Source organism: Phocoena phocoena, chromosome 15 (genome assembly GCF_963924675.1).
Source record: "Phocoena phocoena chromosome 15, mPhoPho1.1, whole genome shotgun sequence".
Taxonomy (NCBI): Eukaryota; Metazoa; Chordata; class Mammalia; order Artiodactyla; family Phocoenidae; genus Phocoena; species Phocoena phocoena.
Genome location: NC_089233.1, coordinates 57,649,732 through 57,677,628, shown reverse-complemented (window position 1 = coordinate 57,677,628; position 27,897 = coordinate 57,649,732). Strand labels below are relative to the sequence as shown.

General features: G+C 40.0%; 1 protein-coding gene across 1 annotated transcript; it reads left to right on the top strand.

Annotated features, from left to right (window-relative positions):
• Positions 1-323: 323 nt before the first annotated feature.
• PANK2 (pantothenate kinase 2) lies at positions 324-27,780 on the top strand. The gene is made up of 7 exons (XM_065892258.1): positions 324-588; positions 13,039-13,391; positions 16,550-16,803; positions 17,867-18,043; positions 21,287-21,410; positions 23,746-23,871; positions 27,530-27,780. The coding sequence occupies exons 1-7, from the start codon at positions 324-326 to the stop codon at positions 27,578-27,580; spliced, it is 1,350 nt and encodes a 449-aa protein (XP_065748330.1). The 3' UTR covers positions 27,581-27,780.
• The last annotated feature ends 117 nt before the right edge of the window (positions 27,781-27,897 follow it).

Genomic DNA, 27,897 nt, shown 5'->3' with positions numbered 1-27,897 from the left:
TGGGCGGCGCCGCCATCACTCTGTGCTCAGCAACACCGCCTTCTCCTTTGCCCAGCCCGGATCCCCTCCCTTGCCGTCCTCCGCCCCGTCCCGAGTCTTTCATTGGGCGGAGGCGCGGTCGATCCGCCTCGAATTAGGCAGCCGATTGGACAAGAGGCCTTCGGGCCGCCCCCAGCTTGTTTGGATTGGCTTGCTGCGTGTTGGCGCAACGGAAGAGGCGGCCTGCCGAGGGTGTTCTTCTGCTCTGGCTGGATTGCCGCGGAGGAGGCGACGAGGGCACTGGCGTTGGGGGCTGGCTCGGTGGGCAGCAGTTCCTCCTGCGGATGGGAGCGGGCCGGCTCGGCGCGCCCATGGAGCGCCACTGGGGGGTCGCCGCCACCTCCGCCTCGTCGGTCCGGGAGCCGGCGCCCGGCGGCCCCGATGGGCGGCGGCGGGAGCCACTGCGGCGCCGGGCGAACAGCGCGTCGGTTCCCGCCGTCGGGGCCTCGGCTTCGGCGGAGGGCGTAAGGCGGGACCGGCCCGGCTCTTACAGCGGCGCTACGTCGGCCTCCCGTCAGCGCGTCGAAAGCCTCAGGAAGAAGCGGCCGCGTAAGTGCCCGGCGGGGCGCCCTCGCGTTTCGCCCTGCCCCCTTCCGGCCCGGTCGCCGTTTTTCCCGCGCGGAGACAGTGCCCCCGCTCGGTGGTTCCAGGTTGCTGCTGGGCTGACATCTGGCTGGAGGCCTCGGGTCCCCCAACGCCGGAGGCTGCGTGTTCGGCCCCGTCCGGCCTCGCGCGTCTGCTTCTCGGTTGTCCGAGTGTAGCGTCCGTACCCAGGACCTTTTCTCCCTCCCGGTTCTTAGTTCCTTGTGCATTCTTCGGCCGAGAATCGCATTATTTTTTTCCTCGGGAAGACTTCTTTTGACCCATTTTCACCACCTCCCCTCCCCCCTCAAGTCGTTTGAATCCCCAGTGTCTGTCTTCCGTGGATTTCCAGAGAGCAAGACGTTGCATCCTTTTTACCTGGAGATTTTGGGCTCAAGGAAAATGGTTGAGTTGCTGCAAGCCTAAAACTGGATTCCGTGTTGTGTATACTAAGCTTTGTCTGCTTTTCTTCCCATGCGAATTGGGGTCTAGTCTCACCCAGATTATCACCTCTATTTTCTTTCCATCTCTTTACTGATACTCACGATTCAGTACTGTAGCACTCTGGGCATTAAGCCTTTCTCTTTTGAGGGAAAACGACTTCTCGCCTTGGCGGTTGCACATGCTCTTCCCAGAGAATCGGTTTTATTACCAGGTTTTATTTTCTGCATTGTGATCTAGTCCAGATATTTTCTTCTCTTTACAGGTCTTCAGTTTGGGTCCTCCTTCAAACAGCCATTGCAACTCTTGAAAGTATCCACTGTCTTGATACTCTAATATGAGTTTTACGATATAATAACATTTTACATGTGGCTATATATATTTTTTCTTGTCGTTGCCAGATTCCTATTTCAGGAAATCAGCTTGTTTTAAATGTAGATTATGAGAGTGAGAAAGTGGCAGGATGAGTGTGAGGTCGTTTTTTAAAAAATGATTATTTTTTACTTTATTTTTTTATACAGCAGGTCCTTATTGGTCATCAGTTTTATACACATCAGTGTATACATGTCAATCCCAATCGCCCAATTCATCACAACCCCCACCCCTACCCCCCCGGGTGTGAGGTCTTTATTGGATAGTCTACCTCAGCCCAACAACCCAGTTGCTTTACTTTTATATGATTTGGATGATTAAATACACCCCTATTTTGCTGTGAAAAGTTTGAGAGTTTTAATTCTTTTGTCTTTTCCTATGTTCTTGAAAGAGAATTGGAAAAAAGATGATCTGCTCTCAACCTATACCGTTTTTAGAGCCTGGTTCCTGTTTTGAGAAGCACCTGATTTTTAAGCAATGCAAAACATTAGTTCCTTCGTGGTTTTGTACTGCCTCATTAGAGATGGATGCAAATTCCAGAGATTCAGCAAAAAGAATCACAGCCATGTAGCCAGCTCTTTGTGACCACTGGCCATGAAGATTCTAAGTATTGTAATTTTGGTGTTTGCCACCAGTCAGGCACTCTTAAAAATTTTTTTTCATGTACTCTTCTAAGAGCTTTAATAAACTCATTAGTCCTTATAAAAGTCATGAAAAGCTATCTCTTAGATAATGAGAACTAGAGAAATAAATAAGGTATTGTTTTCTTTCCATTTGTTCTTTCTGTACTGTCCAGGGGTATACCTGTTGGAGAGGCAGTGTATTGATTGTGTATTGACCAAAGAATATACTTTGGTCTTAACTTTGAGGGAATTCAATAAAGATTTAATCTTTGTATTTTTTATTAGGAGAGTTGGGTTGGTGCCACCTTTCTTTTGTTAGAAAACCTCATTCTGATATTACACTACTTATCTTAAGGTAGGAGACTAGTTGTCATCGGAAACTAGAAGGAGCTGTTCAGTTTATCTTAGGAATTGTGGGCCCTGATAATAGTCATGTTCTGCCACACATGTTCCCTAGAGCAGTGTGATTCCCAAACCTGTCCCCACCTCAGACTTAACACATCATAGTCATTAGGGATGAGGCTAGGCATGTGTGTCTAAGAAGTTCTTCGAAAGTTTTAGATTAGCTGGAGTACGTCTCATAGGTCTGAGAGAAATACCAAATAAAGATTGGTTTAAAATGATGGTAACGATGATGCTTGCGTGTTCATGTTAGACACTGTGCCAAATACTTTATAAACATTTAAGTCTTGCAGTTATCCTCTGAGGTGGGTGTTTGTTATACCCAGCTTCCAGATTAGGCAACAGGCTTAGGGAAATATTCTCTTTCTCCAAGGGCATGTAGTGAGTTAGTAATGGAACTGTGTTTTGATTCTAGGTGTCTGACTTCAGACCCGGTGTTTCTTGACTTTCCACATCTTGGAAGGTACATGTGATGTAGTTCAGAGTAGTGGTTCTCACGTGGAATCACTCTTCTGAGTGATTAAAAAAAAAAAACCCTCAGATCTGCAGAGGGGTCTAAAAACGTGTTTTAATTTTTAAAATTTTATTGAGGCATTATTACATACAGTAAAATGTACAGTTTTTACAAACGTAACAAGAGAACATTACATGCATGTAACATGTAACAAGAGAACATACATTTTAATCTAGGGCCCCAGATGTACAGGAGGTGTGGGAACTCTGGGATCACAGTGCTTCATGGCAGTGCCAGGGGATGAGCTGGATCTTTGAAGGTGACTCCCAAGCATATTTTAGTGCTCCAGGGAAAGCTTGGGGACATGCTGATTTTGGACTCATGCCAATCATGGAATTTCCTTAACCTCCATTAGTCTAGAAAATAAAGCTTTTGTTTGTAGCTTGATAATACTAATCTAGAAAATAGTTAGCTTTTCCTTGGTATTTGGGGCAGCATCAGTGTTGCCAGAATGGAACTGGTGCTGGGAGGTTGCCTTTTATCAGGTGCAGTGTTTCATCTTCAGTTAGGGAATTAGGAAGGGCCGCCCACTGGGAGCTCAAGAAAAAAGTTAGATTTCTATTGCTTTGTAGCCCATTTTTGAGGGACAGAATAGGAGAGGGTGCTTTTAACCTATTGTTTTATCAACTTTAAACCTAAATGAAATAAAAGTAAACACTGCTCCTCTTCTTTGATGAATAATGAATATAAAGCATTAAGCATAACCTAAAAATAATATTATGCAGCTTGTAAAATTAAGTATGTTATTTTAGGGGCTCATGTATGAATTGTGCATTTAGATAGTATGACTGTTGAGTGTTGGCATCACTGCCTTCTGTATATCTGAGGAGACCATTAGCAAGGGGGATGTATGGTATTAAAAATATTTTGCTTAAACACATGTTAAAAAGAGAGATAAGGACCAAGATAATAGCCTGTAGGTTGTTTGAGAATACCTTATCAGGCAGTCATATAGCAGAATAGCTATTTTGTCTGGTTAATTAAAAGAGCAGTGAGGTTCCTTGGGCTTAAATTTATAACCTTGGGAGCGCTTTTCAGGTTCATAATTTGTGGTATCTTTATCTTCAGGCACTGTTCTTTCTCAGTTAATATTCTTTTTCAATTTTTGTCAGCAAGGTGGACTAGGATATGAAAACCCTTTATAATGGCTTAAAGTTTGCTTTCTGAAAGTGAAAGCTATCTTGCAGTTTTTAGTAGCATATTAAGTTTTGTATGTTTATATTTCTTTTCTTAAAAAATAAATTTTATTTATTTATTTATGGCTGTGTTTGGTCTTTGTTGCTGTGCGCGGGCTTTCTCTAGTTGCGGTGAGTGGGGGCTACTCTTTCATTGCGGTGCGTGGGATTCTCACTGTGGTGGCTTCTCTTGTTGCGGAACATGGGCATTAGGCGTGCAGGCTTCAGTAGTTGCAGCACGTGGGCTCAGTAGCTGTAGCACATGGGCTTAGTTGCTCCGCGGCATGTGGGATCTTCCAGGACCAGGGCTCACACCTGTGTCCCCTGCATTGACAGGCGAATCCTTAACCACTGCGCCACCAGGGAAGCCCTCTTTATATTTCTTGGATGTAAAATTTATTATTAAGTCTGCTGGTTTTATAGTAGGTAGTATTTTATAAGTATCTGGTCCCTGAGTTAAACTATTTTGGGAATATTTATTGAGGTCCGTCTTTTAAAAAGTATTTATTTATTTATTTGGCTGCACTGGGTCTTTCTTAGTTGCAGCACGCGGGATCTTTGGTGTCACGTGTGAGCAGGATCTTTTTAGTTGGGGCATGCGGACTTTTTAGTTGTGGCACATGGGTTCTAGTTCCCTGACCAGGGATTGAGCCCGGACCCTCTGCACTGGGAGCTCAGAGTCTTAACCACTGGACCACCAGGGAAGTCCCGAGGTCTGTCTTTTAATATGAGGCCAAAGATTGCTGCCTAGACCAGTCTAGGGATTTGAGTTTGCAGTATTTTAACCACATGTGGTCTGGTGTAAAGATATAATTCATAATGTTGGAAAATTGAGTACACTTTTATAAACCATATATTTCTCATTGGAAAGCATTTCAGTTGTTGAGACCTATTATGAGACAGTGTGCTATTGATGATTTTACATAAATCTGTGAGGGAAAGTTTAAATTCTTTCTAGAAATGTGTCCTAAGTCAAGTGTACATTGTCTAGGCGGAGTACCTTAGAGGAAATATATCAGGAAATATGCTGAAGGCTGAAAACAGACTAAAATATCTGTGAAAATTAATGGAAAGACTCACTAATCACAAGTGATAAAATAGGCCTTCTATTAGTGAGATAGGAATGTGAGGGCATAGCAAAAGTTCCTTGACTTTCCATGACTTTTCCTGCCAGAAACACATAGTGGTTTTTTTTTTTTTTTTTAAATTTATTTATTTTTGGCTGCATTGGGTCTTTGTTGCTGTGCGCAGGCTTTCTCTAGTTGCGGCAAGTGGGGGCTACTCTTCGTTGTGGTGCACGGGCTTCTCATTGGGTGGTTTCTTTTGTTGCTAAGCACAGGCTTCAGTAGTTGTGGCACGGGGGGTAAGAGCGCAGGCTCAGTAGTTTTGGTGCACAGGCTTAGTTGCTCCGCGGCATGTGGGATCTTCCCGGACCAGGGTTCGAACCTGTGTCCCCTCTATTGGCGGGCGGATTCTTAACACTGCGCCACCAGGGAAGTGCCACACATAGTATTTTGAATAAGAATTGGAAGGCTTATTCTAGTAGTCATCATGTCATAGTATACGGGGCAGTCTGTCAGTTATTGATAGGAATCTAAACCCCCTTTGATAGGCTGAATGTTTAGAAATAACAGAATTGTATGGCCTGAGATATTATCAGAGAGCATGCATCTAATGGACCGCCCATGTCTTTCATTGTCTCTCAGATCTTGGATATGTAAATGTTTGATTAACGAAAAGATCCAGAAGCTACTAAAGGATATAATAAGGCTTATTTACTCTTTCAGCCTTAGGCTCCTTATTTTTCCTTATATATTGTTGGTCCTCTTTATTTAAGGTTAAATTTTATTAAACTACTTTTACTTAAAAAAAATTTAACCCAAGAGTATGTGTTTTGTGCTGTTAAGTTTGTATAGATACTGGTTAAAAGATACTTTTATTTATTTTATTTTATTTTTTTTTGCGGTACGCGGGCCTCTCACTGTTGTGGCCTCTCCTGTTGCAGAGCACAGGCTCTGGACGCGCAGGCTCAGCAGCCATGGCTCACGGGCCCAGCCGCTCCACGGCATGTTGGATCTTCCTGGACCGGGGCACGAACCCGTGTCCCCTGCATCAGCAGGCGGACTCTCAACCACTGCGCCACCAGGGAAGCCCAGAAGATACTTTTAAAAGGACTTAGGAAATCTGAGTTTGAGTCCCACTTCTGCCTTTTCTTGACTGTGACCTTGGGCTCTTTTGCACTTGTTTCTTTTTCTTTAATTCTTTTTTTTTTTCTTTTTGCGGTATGCGGGCCTCTCACTGTTGTGGCCTCTCCCGTTGCGGAGCACAGGCTCCAGACGTGCAGGCTCAGCGGCCATGGCTCACGGGTCCAGCCGCTCCGCGGCATGTGGGATCTTCCCGGACCAGGGCATGAACCCGTGTCCCCTGCGTTGGCAGGCGGACTCTCAACCACTGCGCCACCAGGGAAGCCCTCTTTCATTCTTTTTTTTTAAAAAAATTTATTTTTTTATTTGGCTGTGCCAGGTCTTAGTTGCGGCATGAGGGATCTTTTTTTTTTTAGTTGTGGCTTGTGGGATCTTTAGTTGTGGCATGCAAACTCTTAGTTGCGGTATGTGGGATCTAATTCCCTGACCAGGGATCGAACCTGGGCCCCCCGGCATTGGGAATGCGGAGCCTTAGTCCCTGGACCACCAGGGAAGTCCCTGCACTTAAGTTTCTTAATCTGTAAAGTGGGGTGATTACCATGCATGGTTATTGTAAACATTAAATAAACTCATGCAGTAAAGTGCTTGGCTGTTAATAGATGCACATTTAAAACATAATAGCCATAAACTAATGTTTCAACTTTTTAATCTATGGAAAGGGGAGTAAGGCTTAATTTGTTTTAAGCATTACAGTCTTCCATTGGTCTTAGATATGTCCAAAACTTCAGATTCCAATCCTGTTGATTAGATATATTTGTTGGTAGAGTGCTATGTCTCTTCTTTGCTCTCCACAAGGTTGGCATCATCTTAAAGTTGATGGTTAAAAGAATGGCGCTGTTAGTAGGTAAATAGGAATTGAATCTCCTTACTTCAGTCATATCCAGCACTGTTGATTTCATTAGTGAAGAAACTTTTTATTCTTCCAGTCAGGGCCAGACTTCATGACTCACACCAGGTTGAGTTAGTCCCTCATCACTGGAAATGGAGTTTCTGTTGGTGTTTAAAAAAAAAAAAAAAAAAAAAATCAGGGCTCTCTTTCTGACTGAGGTGGAATAGCTGTTGGGGAGTCAGCCACAGTGTTCTTTTTAGAATTGCATTGACATTGTTAGTTAGATTAATTTGGGGGAGAATTGACACTTCAATAGTATTTAGTTTTCCTTGCTGGAACATGATATATCTTCCCACTATTATGTCTTTCAGTACACCACTTTAATAGCAATCATGGATATTTAGTATTAGATTTATTTATAAATATTTTACGGTTTTTGTTATGCATGACATTTTTTTCACGTCATTTTCTTGCTGGATTTTGCTTGTAACATAGGAAAAGCTATTGGTATTTGTATTCTTTTTTGGTGTGTCCAGTTATTAAAAATTTTTTTTTATTTTGTTGGCTTAATTCTCTTAATTTTTATTTTTTGGAGTGTATTGAGATAATCATGGTTTTTCTCCTTCAGTGAACTAATGTAAGCAAACCTCCTTAATTGGAGTTTTAATTGTGAAAACCATCCTTGCGTTCCAAAGAATCCCTGTTGGCCATGGTGTATTATTTTTCTTGCACAACTGGATTCTGTTGTTTAATAATTTAATATTTTTGCATTTGTTTTGTGAGACACTTCTTTTCTACTTTTGATATGAAGTTAGAATGACTTGGGAATCTTTCTAGATTTTTTTGTGCCCTAGAAGCTCTTAATGGTTTGCCTGGAAACCATTAGGGCCTGGTGCTTTTTTGTTGTTGTTTGGGTGGTAGGTCTTTGACCTCTTTTTAAAAATTTTCAGTGCTTTTGATTTGTGTTTTTTACCTCATTTTGAGCCACTTTTTTATTTTCTAGCTAATCCTCTGTTTAGTGTACATTTTAAATTCACTGTTACAAAGTTGTAAATTGGCTTATTTGTAGTTTCTGGTTGTGTACGTTCATCTTCTTTGATCTTTTTTTTTTTTGAGAAAAGTTACATCTTTCTTTTTCTTAGATACACTTACCAGAAATTTGTCTGTTTTAATGGCTTTTTCAAAGCTTGATTTTACTGATCAGCTTGTGGCTTTGTTCATGATGATGTTTTTCTAATTTCATTTACATCTTGCTTTCATCTTTAATAACTTCCTTCTGCTTATTTTGTGTCTGCTTTATTTTTCTAGCATTTCAGATTGTATGTGACATTCCCTTTTATTCAGGCTTCCTTCTCTTTGAATACATTTGATAAACATTGAAGGCTAGAAGTTTCCCTTTGAGTCCCACCTTGGATAGACATCCTATTCCTTTTGCTATATAGTGTTCTTATTGTCATTCATTAAAAAATAAATTGTTTTGATCTCATCTTCAGTTTCGGAGTTAATAGAAATGAGTTTGAAGATTTCCAGGTGGATAGACTTATTTCCTTGTGTCTGTTGGATTAATTTCTTATTTTGAGGTATTGTGGAAAGTGAATGTGGTTTGGTTTTGTTCTTTGGAATTTGAGGTTCTGCTGATTTGTAGATTTGTCCGTTTCTCCTTGTTTTTAATATTTTTTGAAGCATATGTCAGGATCATATCAATTATAGTTTTATATGCACATGACATAATTTCTTTTTGTCCTCTTATAATGCTTTTTGTTTGAATTCTTTTCAGTCTGCTAGTATTGTATTTGCTTTCTGTTAACATTTGCTTAATAAAGTGGAGTAACATTGTCCAGGCATTTGTTTTGCTTACCCAAATTCAACTATATAAATGTGGTAAAGCATGGTGACAGTGACTACTTACCGATTTAGTCAGTGAATATATATTGGGTTGGCCAAAAAGTTCGTTCGGGTTTTTGTAAGCTGTTACAGAAACCTGAACGAACTTTTTGGCCAACCCAGTAATTGTGAGCGAGCTTTGGGATGGTAGATCACTGTTTGGAGGGGCACCTCTTATAATGTGAGCCCTTGATAAATGCAGTATTGCTCTTGAAACATAAGGCTTGACTTTTACTATATCATGTTTCCTAAATGTAAGTCAACCGTTTTGTCAGTCTCCAGTGAGGTGCTTAAGATTTTGATTTATTCATTTTTGACTGAATGCTGTCTTCATCTTAAAGAATCCAACTCCTCTTTATAATGGGACTCTATTGTGGGTGTTTTACCGTTTATTTACCTTCAGTCTACTTGTATTATCTTGTTTTAGATGTATCTTTTTTTTTTTTTTTTTTTTTTTTTTTTGTGGTACGCCGGCCTCTCACTGTTGTGGCCTCTCCCGTTGCAGAGCACAGGATCTGGATGCGCAGGCTCAGTGGCCATGGCTCACTGGCCCAGCCGCTCCGCGGCATGTGGGATCTTCCCGGACCGGGGCACGAACCCGTGTCCCCTGCATCGGCAGGCGGACTCTCAACCACTGCGCCACCAGGGAAGCCCTCCTCTTTGTTTTTGAACTGATTTTTTCCCCCTAGTTGTTTGAAGGTCACATGTTCATTTTCTCTTTTTTTGGAGTTGCCTGTAAAATTTTTAAAAAATTTATTTATTTAAATTTATTTTTGGCTGTGCTGAGTCTTCGTAGCTGCACGGGCTTTCTCTAGTGGCAGCGAGCGGGGGCTACTCTTCATTGTGGTGTGCGGCCTTCTCATTGTGGTGACTTCTTTTGTTGCACAGCATGTGCTCTAGGCACGTGGGCTTCAGTAGTTGTGGCTCGCGGGCTCTAGACCACAGGCTCAGTAGTTGTGGCGCACGGGCTTAGTTGCTCCACAGCATGTGGGATCTTCCTGGACCAGGGCTCGAACCTGTGTCCCCTGCATTGGCAGGTGGATTCTTAACTACTGCGCCACCAGGGAACCCCAACCTGTAAATTTTTAACGCATTTAAACCATCACTTCTTTATTCTTGTTTAGAAATAATCAGAATCTTTATCTTCCGTTCCCCAACAAGACAGAGCTGCTGCTTGCTTTGACTTCCCTCTCCTTTCTCTTCCCTCTTCGACTTCCTATGTTGAAATCATGTAAGTATTTTAGTTGCAGATTGCTTATTTTCCTAAAAGTCAGCGTGTATTGCTTCCTGTGCTTATCATTGTTTATATAGCTCATATCTTCTTGGGTGCTTTAAAAAATTATATTGGAGTGCATCTACTAATTATTTCAGAGAAGGTCTTTGAATAGTAAATGTTGAGCTCTTTCATGTGTAGAAATGTCTTTCTCTTGCACTCCCATTTGAAAGCTGATTTGGCTGGATATGAGTTTCAAATTGTTTTCCTTATAACTTTGCCAGTGCGCTGTTGTCTTCTAGCATCTGTGTTACTGATGAAAAGTCTAATTTTACCTTTATGTGATTTATGTATCTTTGTAGGAATTCACTTTTTTCCTTTGGGAGTTTTTAGGGATTTCCTGAAATTTCAATAGGATGTGACTATACATCTCCCCTTTCTACACTTATTAATTTTATTTCAAGCCAATTATTCCTGTCTTCCCCTATCTCCCCCAGAAAATTTCTAGAACTCATATAACACAGATGTTGGACTTTCTGGTTCTGTGTTCTATATATCTACCTTTCTTTCATACTCAAGAGGCGTTTTGGGAGAGTTTCTTAGTTTTGTTTTCCATTTGTTTTTTCTGTGCCCATTTTGTTATTAAATGTATCTGTGGAGCTTTATTTTGGAAATAAATATTTCTCCTTTTTTTCTATTATAAAAGTGTCTTTATTGGATACAATTTACATACAATAAAATATATCCATTTAAAGTGTATAGTTCCATACATTTTGACAGATATATACACCCATGAAGCTCCCCTCTTGCCCCCAACAATTAAGATTTGGGTTATTACAGAAAGTTTTCTCCTGCCCCTGTATAGTCCTTCCCTCTCTCACTCCCCCAGCCAGTGATCTGCTATCAGATACAGAAATGATTAGCTTGCATTTTCTAGAGTTTCATACAATGGACTCATATAGTATGTAGCCTTTTGTGCCAAGCTTTTTTCACTCAGCCTGTTTTTGAGAGTCACCTATGTTAAGTATATTGGTGTCCCCCACCCTGCGCCCCACCCCCTGCCCCGCTCTTTTTGGTTTTGAAAGCTTGTCCCACAACCCCGAACTAGGAAATTAACATTGATACAGTTCACAGACCTTGTTTAGGTTTAACCAGTTTTATATAAACTCTTGTATGTGTGTATTTAGTTCTATATAATTTTGTCACATGTGTAGATTCTTAACAGCCACAACCATAGCTGGCAATCATTTCTTAATTTCTGATTTTTTTTATGGTACCTTATTCATTTTAAAATTAATTTTTTATTGAAGTATAGTTGATTTACAATAGCTTATTCATTTTACATGGATGAAATCTCATTTTACCTTGGAGGATATTTATGATTCTTTTAAAGCCTCCTCTTTGTTCCTGCAACTCTTTCTTTAGATGTTAACTTCTTGGTTTTGTGGTGTTGATTTTTCCCTTTTGGTGATTCTGGTTTATAAAGTGATCATCTCTGGTTTAAGGATTGCTATTCTCCTGTCAGTGGGTGCAGTGTCTGTTTACTAGTCTGTCAGGATGGATTGTAGGGGAGAGATGGGAAATACGGCCAGATGTGGGGGCTCCCCACTTCTTCTGGGTAACAGCAGCTACGTGGATGTGTACTGATGCTTGGGCTCAAGTGCCTGTGCCCAGTGAAGACTTTGCCTCTTTGGAGGAGGGAGAGGGGAGTGTCTGGCCTGTCCAGTTGTGCCAAGTATATTTCCCCACCATATCACTATGACTGCACCAGAGCCTGCTTCTGTTTCCCCATGGCAGCTACCCCATCGACAGCTTGGATGGAGCACCCATCTGCTCCCCGCACCTTCATAGCTGCTCCCAATTTTTATAGCATTTCTCTTTTCAGGGTTCTGGACAGTTATTGCCTCTATCAACCTCATTCTGCTGATGGTATCACTTCTTGTTTCTCAGAATTATTTTAGAAAATCAGTAAGTTTATATCTTTAGTCATTTCTAGGATTTAAGGTGGGAGGAGAAGGCATGTACAGCTAATGCAGTTTATCTTGATCCAGTCTCCTTAAGCTATTTTTTTGGATGGATTTTTTTTTTTTTTTTAGCTCCTCCGCATAGTATGCGGGATCCTAGTTCCCCTACCAGGGATCAAATCTGCATCCCCTGCATTGGAAGCGCAGGAGTCTTAACCACTGGACCGCCAGGGAAGTCCTGGGATGGATTTTTTGGGATGGATTTTTGGGGAACGGGTATTAACTTTGAAACACCTGTTCCACTGATGGCCATTGAAACCTGATGGATTGGTTGATATCAGGGTTTGAGAGAAATTGACCACTGGAGCTTATATGTTACATAGGGTTGGGAATTTCCTCTAGCCCTAGTTTGAGTACTAAACCAAAGCTCTGAAAAGTCTCAACATTTCTGTAAGGCAAGGGCAAGGATGAAGATTTTCATTCTCAATCTTTTTTTTCAGAGTTGAGGTTAATGGGTAGTCATTTTGCTGTTTTTAAATATTTCTCAGTGCAGTTTGGGCTTGTCTAAGAGGATTGTGTTGGCTTAACATTGTGATATTTTTCTTCTTGATCTTCGTAATTCTTTTTTTAAGATTTGTTTCCAGATTAGACAGAATCATATTTCTTCTCCCAAAACCCTTTTTGTGTATATAGTTCTTGGAAACCTCAAGGTATGAAATAAATTGTTAATCTAATAAGTGTAAATTTAGTTTTCAGAAAAAAAGCTGTTCTGACTTTTTTTTCCTTCCCCATTTAGTTTTTCCTTGGTTTGGCTTGGATATTGGTGGGACCCTGGTCAAGCTGGTTTATTTTGAACCCAAAGACATCACTGCTGAAGAAGAAGAGGAAGAAGTGGAAAGTCTTAAAAGCATTCGAAAGTACCTGACCTCCAATGTGGCTTATGGGTCCACGGGTATTCGGGACGTGCACCTGGAGCTGAAGGATCTGACTCTGTGTGGACGCAAAGGCAATCTGCACTTTATACGCTTTCCCACTCATGACATGCCTGCTTTTATTCAAATGGGCAGAGATAAAAACTTCTCAAGTCTCCACACTGTCTTTTGTGCCACTGGAGGTGGAGCGTACAAATTTGAGCAGGATTTTCTCACAGTATGCATTTTTTAGCTTATATACAATTTATGGTAATCTGATTGTTAAAAATAATACCAATAGCAAGTGGTGGAATCATTTCCATCTCTAATGGAACTTGAATTTTCTTGAGTCAAGTTAAGATTAAATATCAATTAGTGATAGGAGTTGCCATCTAGAGATTGTTGTATAGTTTACTTTTTGCCCAATTCAGATGAGTTGATGAGAATCAGAAGCACTAACAGCATAGCATTTTGTTGTTCTTTTAGTATGAAAAAATAGTAAAGCTGTAATAAGCACAGGAAGGAACTACCAGCGAGGAACAATATCATTGTCTTGAACAATGTGATTTAAAAATAATTAAAAAAATTAATGTCATTTCATGTTATAAAATTGTTTCCAACGTTATCTACCACATAATTTTTCTTATCCCCCTCATTTGTTTCTTGGCAATTTTACTATTTAGAAATATGAGGAACTCTGATCCAAAGCAGTGTTTTTCAGGCCTCAGGGTTAGTCAGAGATGGTTGACAGCAGAGTCTGCTCTCCCCAAATGCCTTCTGATGTGTCCTGAGCTGCACACTTGTTAACAGGAGTCTGGATAGTAGGCGGAGTGCCAGTGGGCCCTTGATTATGTTTTCATTCAGTGAACACTGTGTGTAAGGCCTTGAGGCTAGGTCATTTGAGGGTGGATGTGGGGGTAGATAGGAGAATTGATAGGCGAATTGGTCAAGGCTCTGACCTTCAGAGTGCAGTGTAGATTTAAAATATCTTCAGTGACCATGTTTTTAATGCCACCAATGAGAATGTTATTAGAGAGATTCTGCCTTTGCCTATGTTGTTTTTCATTTTCTCCCTGCCCCCAGCCTTGCGTGTCATTGTATGATTTGTGACTTTGTCTTTCTTTGTCCTCTATCTTCTTTCTCCCATAACTGACCATAACCATAATATAGAATTGACATGAATTTTAAAACTGGTTTTGCATTCTTTGCTTGAATTTTCCTTGGTTGTTGGTTTTGAGTGGTTTCTTTTCTACCTGTGAGTAAACGGGAAGGTAGGAGGAGAGGAGGTCCCCCTCCTTTGCGGTCACAGTGGACTCTGGATTATAACTGATAGGTAGAGGAGAAAACCTCTCGATTTCTGGGACCCTGTAGAGATGCCTTTGGAACATGTTTGAATACCATTTGGGCTGTTACCGGAGGTTGTGTGCTGTGTGCTAATCCAAGGAGAGGTGCAGAGTAGATTTTAGACTTTAGGGATTGGCTCTTAGGCTGTTGGGATTTCTCATCTGTATGCACCAGCGCTGTCCTTGAAAACTGTGGGAAAATGAAATGCCTAACAAATCCTGTTTGTGCATCTGGAGTAACTATTATCTAATAAACCACAGTGAAGTATTTTTAAAAATACGGAGTTTACCCTGTTTCTTTTTTAATGTGAATCAGATTTCCTCACATTGTATTGAGTTTGCTTGTGGGTGCAACACATACATTATGAGTAACTTGAGTTAGTGAAATAACTTACGTATTTGGTCATCTGACTGTCAATTAGGCTGGGATTCATTAGGATTAATAGCACAGCAGGGTACTTCAGGTAACATGAATTATGGGAAAGATAAAAGGAGGTATTGGTTTGACATACAATGGCAGAAGACTACTTTTGTTCCAGTAGGCTACCAGTGTAAAATGATTTTGCTTTGACATGAAGATGCTGGCACTTGAGATTCAAGTGTCAGGAAATCAGAATTGAATTCATTGTGGCAGGGAGGGCATGGGCAGATAAAATAAGGACAGTGATGAACGTTTTCAAGGGCTTGGGTTTCCTCAGAGGAGTAATTTAATATTCGTAATTAGGGATTACTTAAGGATTAAGATGAAGTTACCTATTAACTTCCATCTCCTTTGGATCAAAGTAAATTGAGTATAATGTAATCAAATGAGAGTTGAATTAAAGGGGGAGGACTTGCAGGGCTAAACTTGGTTTTAAACAGAAATAGGTGCTTTAGGGGGTTGAGGCATCTTTGTATTTGTCACATATATTGAGTAGGTAGATAATACTGGTAGCATTCAAATGGGTTAGAAGTTCATAGAGTAAAAAGTGAAAGTTGTTTTATATCATCTCTGCAAAGTTACCACAGTTAAAAGTTTATGTATCTTTTTAGTTTTTCTGTGCATGACTGTGTGTGACACATACACGTGCATATAAATACGGTTTTAAAATAAGGCAAATTGGATCATGTTGTATAAAATATTTCTCAGCTTGTTTTGTATTTTTTTTGACTAAAAACATGTCTTGGAGTTCTTCCCACTTCAATTCTTAATTGAATAAAGATCCTCTTCATTCTCGGGACTTCTCTGGCAGTCCAGTGGTGAAGACTGCACTTCCACTGTAGGGGGCACGGGTTCGATCCCTGGTCGGGGAAGTAACATCCTGCATGCTTTGCGGCGCAGCCAAAAAAAAAAAAAAAAAGTATATATATTGATATATATGTATGTTTGTATAAAGATCCTCTTCATTCTTAATTGCTATACAGTGTTCTATAATATGAATAATAATTTAATTATCCCTTTATTAATTATTTAAATGAAATTAAGTTGATAACAGTGTTTTAAATTTTGATTCTGCTAAACTCCCCCCATCCCTTGAGGCTGTAATCAGTTTAAATAGTGAAGTATTTTACTTTCTAATTGGATACTTTCAGTCCTTTGGCTGCAGATTATTAATAATAAAGTGTGGCCTACTTTGATACTGCTCTATAGCCTTGAAGATGGTCTTTGGAAGGTAGATGTTGGATTTCTTGTGGCTCCTGCCGTGTGTTTCCAGCTCCTTGCATCATTTAGACTTCTTAGAGTCTGCTTTCTGATGGGGCTGTGCCTTCAGCTGTGCTCCTGCCTCATGGTCCCCGTAAGCAGACATCTTGTTTTCTGCTTGGGTTTTGGCACATTTCTCCAGCTGCTGCGGTGGTTTGAATGTATTGGGTCTGTGGGAGCAGAAATCTGTCTTGTCAGTCCATCCCTGTATTTGTTGTCTCCAGATCTGTTTTGTAAAGCAAGCTCAAATAGTACACATCCATGAGCACTTTTATGGTTTGTCTTATGTAGAGGGGAATGCCTTATTAAACAGAGTTTTTATTTCTGCTTGGCTTGTTAAAAAAATCTGAATACATTTTTATTTCATTACAGATAGGTGATCTTCAGCTTTGCAAACTTGATGAACTAGATTGCTTAATAAAAGGAATTTTATACATTGACTCAGTTGGATTCAATGGACGGTCACAGTGCTATTACTTTGAAAACCCTGCTGATTCCGAAAAATGTCAGAAGTTACCATTTGATTTGAGAAATCCATACCCTCTGCTCCTGGTGAACATTGGCTCTGGGGTTAGCATCTTAGCAGTATATTCCAAAGATAATTATAAGCGGGTCACAGGTACCAGGTATGTATTTTATATAAAGGTCATTGTTTATTCTTGATATCATAATGGGTTAAAACTGAGTTTTCAGGTACTGCATGTAAGAACATCTTCAAGAACCTGTTAAAATTATGTGAAAGGTATGTTTCTCTGGGATTGTGCAAGCAAATATTGTTTCTCTTTGGAAATTCTGATTTCATGATCTACTTTTCTTTAATCTCTATTGCTGAAGATTTCACTACCATAGTTTCATAAAACATCTCATCAGTAGACTCATTGAGCCCAAGGTCCCTGCCCTCAGATAGTGTTATGATGTGCATATACCATAAAGTAACCAAAGCTACTAGGTAGCATTTATAAGGAGAAGGCAAGGCAAGATCCCAGCTTTGAACTAGTTTAGATTTTACATGTATCCACACATACACATGGCCAGGGGATGTTGTGAGATCTATAAGTTGAGGTACTGAGCAGTAGAAAAATGTTTGGGGGAGGGTAGTCTGAAAAGGGAGGATTAGGTGGCAGATGAGAATGAATACCTTTTGGTTTAGGGATCAGCGATCACTTGAGGAAAAACAGGAGCTGGGGATTGGGATAAACAAGTTTTTGAATAGGTGTCAGTTAAAGAATGAGAGGAGTAATTTTGGGAGAGAAAACACATTCATGGAGGAGTTCTAGTCGGGTAAGGGGGGCTGATGACCCAGGGTGACAAGATGCTTGGATGAGGATGACTCGGGGCTTGCACTTGGAGAAAGGGAAGAGGTACCACCATGGCCCTGGTGGGCTGATCTGCACCTGAGGCTCCTAGTATTCAGCAGGTGCCCAGACTGCATTGGGGACATGGGTAAAGAAGCGGGCCCTGTGTTTTGCTGCTTTGTTTGCTTGGCTTATGTGAATATGGTATCTTCAAGGTGTCCATTAGACACTTTTTTTATCTTTTCACAAACTTGTTTCCTACTTAGTGGCATCTGTATGATTGGGATGGGGCAAGAGTGGGTTGATACATGAATATGGTTTTGGATTCATAAATATTACCTTCCTATTCTTATTTTGAAAAATGTTATAATACTATGTTTGTTTTTAATCACAGTCTTGGAGGAGGAACTTTTTTTGGTCTTTGCTGTCTTCTTACTGGCTGTACCACATTTGAAGAAGCTCTTGAAATGGCATCACATGGAGATAGCACCAAAGTGGATAAACTAGTACGAGACATTTATGGAGGGGACTATGAGAGGTTTGGACTGCCAGGCTGGGCTGTGGCTTCAAGGTAAGGGAAAGGGACGTGTGTGCTCTAAGAAATACAAGGTAATACAGTGGAATATTATCAGCCATAAAGAAGAACAAAATAATGCCATTTGCAGCAACATGGGTGGATGGACCTAGAGATTCTTATACTGAGTGAAGTAAGTCAGACAGAGGAGGACAAAGACCATGTGATATCACTTTATATATGGAATCTTAAAAAAGGCTACAAATGAACTTATCTACAAAACCAAAATAGAGTTACAGATGTAGAAAATAAACTTATGGTTACGGGGGGGGGTAAGGGATGGGGGAGGAAGAATTGGAAGATTGGGATTGACACATACACACTACTATATATAAAACAGATGACTAATAAGGACCTACTGTATAGCACAGGGAACTCTATTCAATACTCTGTAATGGCCTATATGGGAAAAGAATCTAAAAAAGAGTGGCCATACTTATTTGTATAACAGATTCACTTTGCTGTACACCTGAAACTAACACAGCATTTAAAATCATTTATACCCCAATTAAAAAAAATACAGGAATTAAAGTATTGGGTATATCTTTTACCCTTTAAATAGCTTTACATACTATGAAGTCACCTGTTTAAAGTGTGCAATTTAGTAGTTTCTAGTATATTTATAGAATTCTGCAGCCATCTTCATAATACAATTTTGAAACATTTTAATCATTCCAGAAAGAAACTTTGTATCTGTTAGCTGTCACTCTCCATTCCCCCACCCACAGTCCCTAGTAAACACTAGTCTATTTTCTGTCTCTCTGTGGCATCATACAATATGTGATTTTTGTGACTGGGTTCTTTCACTCAGCATAGTATTTTCAAGGTTCATCCATGTAGTAGCATGAATCAGTACTTTGTTCCTTTTTACTACAGAATAATATTCTTTGTATGGATATACAATGTTGTATTTATCCATTTATCAGTTGATTATCTTTTGGGTTGCTTCAACTCTTTGGTTTATTATGAATAACGGGGCTATAAACATTCATGTACAAGTCTTTGTGTGGACATATGTTTTTAATTCTCTTGGGTATATACCTAGGAGTGGAATTGCTGGGTCATATGGTAACTCAGTGTTTAATCTTTTGAGGAACTGTCAAACTGTTGTCCAAAGTGGCTGTACCATTTTACAGTTTCACCAGCAGTATGTAAGAGTTTAAATTTCTCTACATCCTTGCCAATACTTATTGTCTGTCTTTTGGGTTTTAATTGCCTTAATTAAGGGGATCTCTCATTTTGATTTGCACTTCCCTGATGACTGATGGTGTTGAACATCTTTTAATATACTTATTGGCTCTTTATTTTCTTTGGAGAAATGTCTGTTCAAGTCTTTGCTCATTTTTTAGTTGGATTCTTTGTCTTTTTATTATTGAATTGTAAGAATTCTTATATATTTTGGATACAGGTCCTTTATCAAGCATATAATTTGCAAATATTTTCTCCTAGTCTGTTGGTTGTCTTTTCACTTCTTGATGGTGGCCTTTGCAGCATAGAAGTTTTAAATTTTGATGAACTCATTCTTATCTATCTTCTCTCTCATCACTTGTGCTTTTGATGTCATGTATGAGAAATCATTGCCTAACCTAAGATCATGAAGACTGACTTCTGTATTTTTTTCTAAGCATTTAAATAGTTTTAGCTCTTACATTTAGGTCTATGTCCATTTTGAGTTCATTTTTGTGTGTGGTGTGAGGTAGAGGTTCAGATTCATTCTTTTGCATGTGGCTATATAGTTGTCCCAGCACCATTTGTTGGATAGACTATTATTTCCCCATTGAATTCTCTCAGCCCCTTTGTTGAAAATCACTTGACCATAAATGTATGGGTTTATTTTTGGACTCTCATTTCTATTGCATTGATCTGTATTTCTATCCTTATGCCAGTACCACACTGCTTTGATTACTGTAGCTTTGTAGTACTAAGTTTTGAGACTGAGAAGAGTGAGTCCTTCAACTTAATCTTCTTTTTCAAGATTATTTTGGCTAACCTGGGTCCCTTGACATTCCATGTGAATTTTAGGATCAGCTTGTTGATAATCTGCACTAAAAGGCAACTGGGATTTTGACAGGGATTGTGTTGAGTCTGTTAGGTCACTTTGGAAAGTATTGCCATCCTAACACTATCAGGTCTTCTGACCCAAGAAGATAGAATGTCTTTCCATTTAGATCATTGCTGTCATTTACCAATGTTTTGTAGTTTTCAGTGTACAAGTGTTATTCTCTTGTTAAATATATTCCTAAGCATTTTAGTTTCTTTGATGCTATTATAAATGGAATTGTTTTCTTAATTTCATTTTTGGATTGTTTAGAAATACAGTTGCTTTTTTGCGTATTGGGGCACATGGTTTTTAATAATAGAAAAGGCACTCATATACATGTTTGTTTACTAATTTTAGGTACTTTGTAAATGCTGTAGATTTAATTTTCTATGTTTGTAGCATCTGCTCAATGATGATCAGTTCCTTTTCTGATTGGTTGGGTTTGTGATCAGGTCATAGTTATTTATATATCAATTCTGCTGGTCAGGTACTTTGAAATACCTGATCTTCTAGGGAAATCTGAAACTCTTAAATAGTTTACTCAAGGACTCAGCTGTCAGATAAAAGCAGTTTACGAGATGTGAATGTGACCATTTAGCTGAGTGGAACAGCTGTGCAGTTGGGGGCGAATTGCTAATTGAGGCATCTTCCTGAAATTTAGCCTGGTTGCAGAAGGAGCATGGTGCCTTCTGTGGATCTGAATATGCAGATACGTGCCGTCAAAGCTAGATTTCAGTGGAAACCACAGGGAAAGCCATTTGCTCATTCAGAATGCTTGGGGTGTGGGAATTCCCTGGCAGTCCAGTGGTTAGGAGTCCGAGCTTCCACTGCAGGGGCCATGGGTTTGATCCTTGGCCAGGGAACTAAGATCCCACAAGCCATGCAGCGTGACCAAAAATAAAATAAAATAAAAGTTCAAAAAAATAAAAATAAAAGTTCATTAAAAAAAATATTTGAGGAAAAAACTAAAAACAAAACCAAACTAAAATTCTTTGTCCTATTATTTTAAAAAAAAGAATGCTTGAGTTCTTGAAGTTGCATTTCTATTTGAGAAGATGCTCTGTTATTTTGTAATAAAATGTTTGAATATTTGAACAGTCGTGCCCTGAAAGTTACTTTTGTCTTAGTAAAGTAACATTAAGTTCTATTGAGCTGTGTTGCCTTTGGTTTAGCAATGAGATATTTTTTTTCCATCATAGCTTTGGAAACATGATGAGCAAGGAGAAGCGAGAAGCTGTGAGTAAAGAGGACCTTGCCAGAGCGACTTTGATCACCATCACCAACAACATTGGCTCAATAGCAAGAATGTGTGCCCTTAATGAAGTAAGGGGACATGGATTTTTTTAGTTGCTCTGAGGAAAATACGGAACTTACTATGTGGGCCCCGCTTTGTATACGTCTGTTTTCTCTGAACAGTGCCTAAATGTAGTCGTAAGTGGTGGAGTTTGTTTCATTGGCAAAGTTAAAACGTTTCACCTGTAGATTAGTCTTAATACATTTTTTTGTCCTTACTCAAGATAAACACTGCTACTATCTAGAAGTAGAGGAAAAGTAGAGGAAGGTAGGGAAGGTAGCCAGTATCGCAGATGATGGGGACTGTTGGGTGGTGGTGATGGATGGCCATGCTGAATCTAGACGCCACGCCCACTGTTGAGCTCTAGAGTCCCTGGGAATGAATCCAGAGGAAGGCACTGAAGCTGGGAGAAGACTGAGTGGGCCGAGGAATGCCCATCCTGCTCCCCCTCCACTGCAGCAGAGCTGTCTTTGTGCTTTCAGCTTCTTTACAGTGCTGCCTTGTAGCATTCAGGTCAAGCAGCATTGTACAGGGCTATGAAAGAACTAAGAATGACCTTCCCTTGGGGATCCAGTTGGTGCAGCTTTATAGCTTATCCCTATTTATACACTTTTGTTTAAAATTATTCTTTTAAATAGATAATATAAGCATGTGATTTAAAAAGGAAACCTCAAGAGGTACAAAACGATTGTCTCATTTTTAGTTAAAAATACTGTATCAGTATGAAGAAATTAAAAATTCTTTATTTGAATATTTTAACACTTCTGTTTTCTTTGTTGCATGTTCCTTTAAGTCCTGTGCTTATGTATTTTAAGATATTTTAGTTGGTGTACATACCATTCTATGTTTTTTACTTAAACATTATAAATTGCATGGTTGTATATTTGATTTCTTTTTATGTTATAAGTCATTCACATAGAACTGGGCATTTGGTTGCTTGCCGATGATAGTTCTGCAGTAAAGCTTTTTTTTTTTTTTTTTTGCGGTACGTGGGCCCCTCACTGTTGTGGCCTCTCCCGTTGCGGAGCACAGGCTCCAGACGCGCTAGGCTCAGCGGCCATGGCTCACGGGCCCAGCCGCTCCGTGGCATGTGGGATCTTCCCGCACCGGGGCACGAACCTGTGTCCCCAACCCGTGTCCCCTGCATTGGCCGGCGAACTCTCAACCGCTGCGCCACCAGGGAAGCCCGCAGTAAAGCATTTTTAAGCATGAAGCTGTTCCTTGGATGGACTTATTCTTGATAAGAGACTTATTCAGGAGTGAGATTTCTCATCTAAAGAATATCATACTTATGAATTGTGATAGGTATTGCCAAGATGCTTTGCACAAGGGCTGCACCAATTTAGATCGTTTTTAGCAATGAATGAATGGATTGGTTTTACCACAACTTGACTAATATTGGGGGTAGAATTTCAGTTAGTTGTTTGTTTTGCTAACATTTTTTTTATGGTGCCAATTTAAAATACAGTTTTATTTAAGACATTGCATTTTCCACTTACAATACAGTGCTTATAAAGTGCAATGTTATTTCCTTTCCCCGTGTACACATTCACTGCTCAAGTATCAAGAATGCCCAGTTGTTTACTATAGCAGCTCAGCTTTAAAACTGCCTTGGAATTTGTTACACATTTGGGTCCTTCAGTGTTTTTTGTGAAACAATGATAAATCTGTACTGGGTTGGCTTAATCAACCTCTTCAGTGGTGGGTGCAGAGGAGGCACCACCAGATGGAGGAGCTCGGCCCCCAGGCATTCCTCCTGGTATGTGTGCCTCCTGCACTCTCTGGTACAGCTTGGTAATGATGGAGTTGCAGATTTTTTTCCAGCTCCTTCTGCTGATGTTCGAATTCTTCCTTCTCCGCAGGATGTAAGATCTTGGGTCACTCAGACTTCCAAGGAAGGAAGCTGCCAACATGTGGAGTTCTTTGCTAACTTTTAATGGATCTAAAATTTTACTTTTTTTGCTCACTTAGTGAGGTTGAATTTTTTTGTCTGTGATATTTCTTGTATAATTTGCCTATTTGTGTTACTTTTCTTCTTTGAATTGGGTCTTAATATTTTTTACTTATCTGTATAAAACTTTTTATTTAATTGTAGTTATTGTTTGTCATATTTAATTCAAATGCTTTTCCTAATCTGTATTCTCCTGTGACATTTTCTGGCATACTTTGAAGTAGGTTTAGAGTTGTCTGGGGATCAAATTTAAGTAGCCCTGGATCAACTGGATTAAATGTAAATACTTTTTTTTGATCAGCAGTTAGCTTGCTGCTAAAAACTATGTACATGGTACTCTCTTTGGGGTAGCTTTTATGAGAGAACAGAAATTAAGATGAAAACTAATTGCCTTTTTTTTTTGATGTGCTCAGAACATTAACCAGGTGGTATTTGTTGGAAATTTCTTGAGAATTAATACGATCGCCATGCGGCTTTTGGCATATGCTTTGGATTATTGGTCCAAGGGACAGTTGAAAGCACTTTTTTCGGAACATGAGGTAAGCAGACTTACTTCCTGTGACATGTTACCTTCATAAAGGGCATGCAGTTCATGCTGCGCTGGAATTTGAAGTAGTACTTATTTGTTTCTGTACTTGTATAATATGGGTTAACTTTGGTCATGTTCAAAAGCTGTTTCTTACCTGATTTAATGTAAGGTAGATATTTGGTTAATTTAATTTTGAGCTTCAGTTTTAAAGAAGAAAGTCTTGATAAACAGCCAGCTATATTACGGATGCCATATTCTTTTCTGAACCGTCCTTTATATTTTCCCCATTGCAATTTGCACTTACTTTGTAAATGCACTTACTCTGAGTTCTTTTTTCATTTTTTGATGTCAGTATTTATGTATTGATGTAGTTTATGTGCCAGTTTACCAGTTATTTAAGATGTATGTTCTAAAAACAACTAGATCAGTAAAAAGCATTCCAGGATTAGAGCCACACTATCATAAGAACATAACACATAGACAGGCTATGTGGAAAAGAATAACTGAATTGCTCAACCTGATAATCCTATTTTGGAAAGTGCCTTTCTGTTTTTCAGTTTGAGGAACAGAACCAGAGCTATGGAAGGGACTTTCTCTTTCCTCCCCTTGGTTGTGGGGCAGTTGGACTCTTTAAAGTGTTAAAGTGGATTGTAGATAGTGTTATTATGAACATTTTTCAGAATTGTATTTGCATATTTAACAGTGTTTCTATGAATTGACAGAAATCAAAGTAGGATTTGAAATAATATGAAGAGGCTGTTTTTTCTTTAAAGGTTGCTTTATGTTTTTCCTTTTAAGTTGCTTAAGTTCATAGTTAAAACCCAAAGTGCATAATTCCCCATATCAAAAAGCTTAACGTTTAAGTCATCTAACTTTCTTTTTACCTCTAATCTTATTATATTAGTAAATCAGTACTGAATTATCAGTTTCTTATAACTTTTATATGCATCTTGCTTTTTGTGATCTTTGACCTGTTTTATTTTGCTTAATATTAGAATAAAAATAAATCCTGTTTAATGTTGTATCTTAGTATAACTTGCCTCCTGCTGAGTTTCTACCTCATTTGAACCTTTTTCAAGGCAGAATGTGGAGGTTTCTTAGGTTAACTTTTTTTTTTTAACTTACGTCTTCATATCCTAATAATTACGACATGAACCCTTTATGAAGTTTTGTTTTTCCCATTTTGCCTTCCTCTCTGGTTAGCCTGTTGGCTCTGTCTCTGTGTTTTCCATTTACATTCGTGCCTCTGGCTCTAATGTCGATCACTGTACTTTTGGAACTCTGATTATTTTAGGTTCTCTGAGTCATGAAATACTCTCCTGTCTGCACACTGAAGTCAGTGTGTCTGCTGTTGTGAAAGCTTTGTATAGATTCTTCTCAAGCCTTTCTCTTTAATTGTTTACTGTTCTCATCTTACACTTCTTGGCTTGTAACAACCTCTGTCTTTTACTAGATAGTAGGTTTTGGGTCTTCAGTGGAACTCACTATAATGGTTAACTTTATCCCTTCTTCTTTTGTTGTAAAATAAAACACAGATACAGAAAACCACTTTATATGTAAAGCTAACTGTTACAAAGTGAACACCCTTGGGACTTCCTTGGCGGGCCATCGGTTAAAGCTCTGTGCTTCCACTGCAGGGGGCGTAGGTTCCATCCCTGGTCAGGGAACTAAGTTCCTGCGTGCTGTGGCCAAAAAAATTAAAAAAATAAAATAAATAAAGTGAACACCCTTGAATTCTATCCTCTGGCTGTAATTGTGGGTTTCTGAGTGTGGCTGAGTCTTGCTCAGTTGTGTCCCTTCTACAGTTTCTGACTTTCTCTCATAATACATTCATGTGGCTGCTTATTTATTTATTTTTTATTATTTTTAATATTTATTTATTTACTTGGCTGCATCAGGTCTTAGTTGCGGCAAACAGGATCTTCGTTGTGGCATGCGGTATCTTTCTTTTTGGCATGCGGGCTGTTTGTTGCAGTGCGCAGGCTTTTCTAGTTGAGGTGTGCGGGCGAGTGCATGGGCTCTGTAGTTGTGGCGCACGGGCTTAGTTGCCCTGCGGCATGTGGGATCTTAGTTCCCTGACCAGGGATTGAACTTGTGTTCCCTGTATCGGAGGGCAAGTGCTTAACCACTGGACCACTGGGGAAGTCCCCGTGGCTGCTTATTTTTAAAGCCAAAAAAGAGTGAAAGGGCAGGCCTCTCTGTTGTGGGGCCACATGTTCTCTGGAGAAGCTTTTCTTGGAAAATAGACTAAACCTTAGTTATTTATATTTCAGAGACTTCTCATATGTTCTTTTTTTTTAAAAAAATTATTTATTTATGGCTGCGTTGGGTCTTCGTTACAGTGCGTGGGCTTCTTATTTTGGTGGCTTCTCTTGTTGCGGAGCACGGGCTCTAGAGTGCAGGCTCAGTAGTTGTGGCGCACGGGCTTAGTTGCTCCGCGGCATATGGGATCTTCCGGACCAGGGCTCGAACCCGTGTCCCCTGCATTGGCAGGCAGATTCTTAACCACTGTACCACCAGGGAAGTCCCTCATATGTTCTTCTAATCCATAGCAGGTCTTCCAGGATCTTCCCATATTCCTTTTTCAGTCACTTCTTTCTTTCTTACAGTACTTTACTGTCTGATTGCATCCTTTGGAGACCTTGATGGATTCTGTATCATTGTACGATTATTCTCTGATTCCTGCTGATTTCTGCCAGTATGGGTTTTGCCTCATTTTCTTTTATATTTAATCCTTGTTTTGGTTTCTTGTTTGGGTTGTCATGTCTTGGTTGTATTTGGCCTTGAATACTTACTTCAGGAGATGGTCCTGTAATGTCTTCCTTCAGCTGCTGCTTCTCTGTCTCATGCCTCTGCCTTCCCCTCAGTTGCTTCTGTTCTTCAGATGTTGCTCCTCTGTCCTCACCCTTCTCTACACGTTGCCTGAAGGTTCTGTTGTCCACTTCTCTGCTGCTCACCTCTGCCAGTACTGCCCTGACTGCTGCCCCGCTCCAAATCCAGACATCCGGTGACTTTCTGGGTGTGGCTGCTTGGCTGCCTGGGGCACCTCAGCTTTGCACATCCTGTATGGAACCCCCTTCCTTGCTCTCCACATCTCTTGCTCCTGTGTCCTTGTTCTCTCAGGGGTGGTGTGACCGGATGTGTGGGAGGGACATCAACATGTCTGCCACCCTCATCCACTTCTTCAGGCGAGTCTTGAACCCATCCCACCCCCATCTTTCCACCCTCAGCCCAGCTAGCCCTCGCCCTCTATGACCTGTCCCCGCTTCTCCTTCATTGCACTTCATGTCTCATCTTCCCTTCATTCCAGAGTTGTCTGGAAATGCTCCAGGCCCCTGTTGCTTCTCACCGCCTCATTCTGCAGGAGATGGCCCAGGTACCGTCCTTTACCAGGGGTAACTGGGCTGCTCTGGGCCTCATAACTTGTGGAGCCCCAATTGTGGGCTCTGGTCTGATGTGCCAGAGTGTCCTTCCCCCGCTGCCTGGGAGCTCTGCAGAGCTTCTCTGCTCCCAGGCTGGCCTTGGGCTCAGCAAAATGGGAGTCAGGAAATAGGTGTCAGGAATTAAGGGCTGTGTTGGCTTTAATGCTAGTAATCATATTTATGGTAATTTAAATAAGTCAAAGGAGAATTGCTCTTATTTTTTTCTTTTTCTTTTTTTTTTTTCAGGGTTATTTTGGAGCTGTTGGAGCACTCCTTGAGCTATTGAAGATCCCCTGATTGTTACCTGGGGAGGGGTTCCTGGAACATTCCACAATGGGATTTGTGGACTTGTTTTTTTAAGAGACTTACTCAGTTTTATGATTGTATACTACCTGAATCAAAGCGAGAAAGGACAAATGTATTTTTCTAAGTCATCAAGATAAATCTTAATAACCAGTAAGGAAAGATATATATTAAAAAAAAAAAAGTGGACCATGTCCATGTCGGTGAGAATTCTCTGTATTTAAGTTGCTCTTCAGTATAGCTTTGTTCAACTTGCTGTGTATTTTTGAAATTCAGCATCACTTTGTGGAGCCTCTTCAGGGGAGGAGAGC

Coding starts and splice junctions, on each gene's coding strand:
- PANK2 (XM_065892258.1), top strand. CDS start 324: ATGGGAGCGGGCCGGCTCGGCGCGCCCATGGAGCGCCACTGGGGGGTC. Junction 589..13,038: donor CCTCAGGAAGAAGCGGCCGC/GTAAGTGCCCGG, acceptor TTCCCCATTTAG/TTTTTCCTTGGTTTGGCTTG. Junction 18,044..21,286: donor GGCTGGGCTGTGGCTTCAAG/GTAAGGGAAAGG, acceptor TTTCCATCATAG/CTTTGGAAACATGATGAGCA.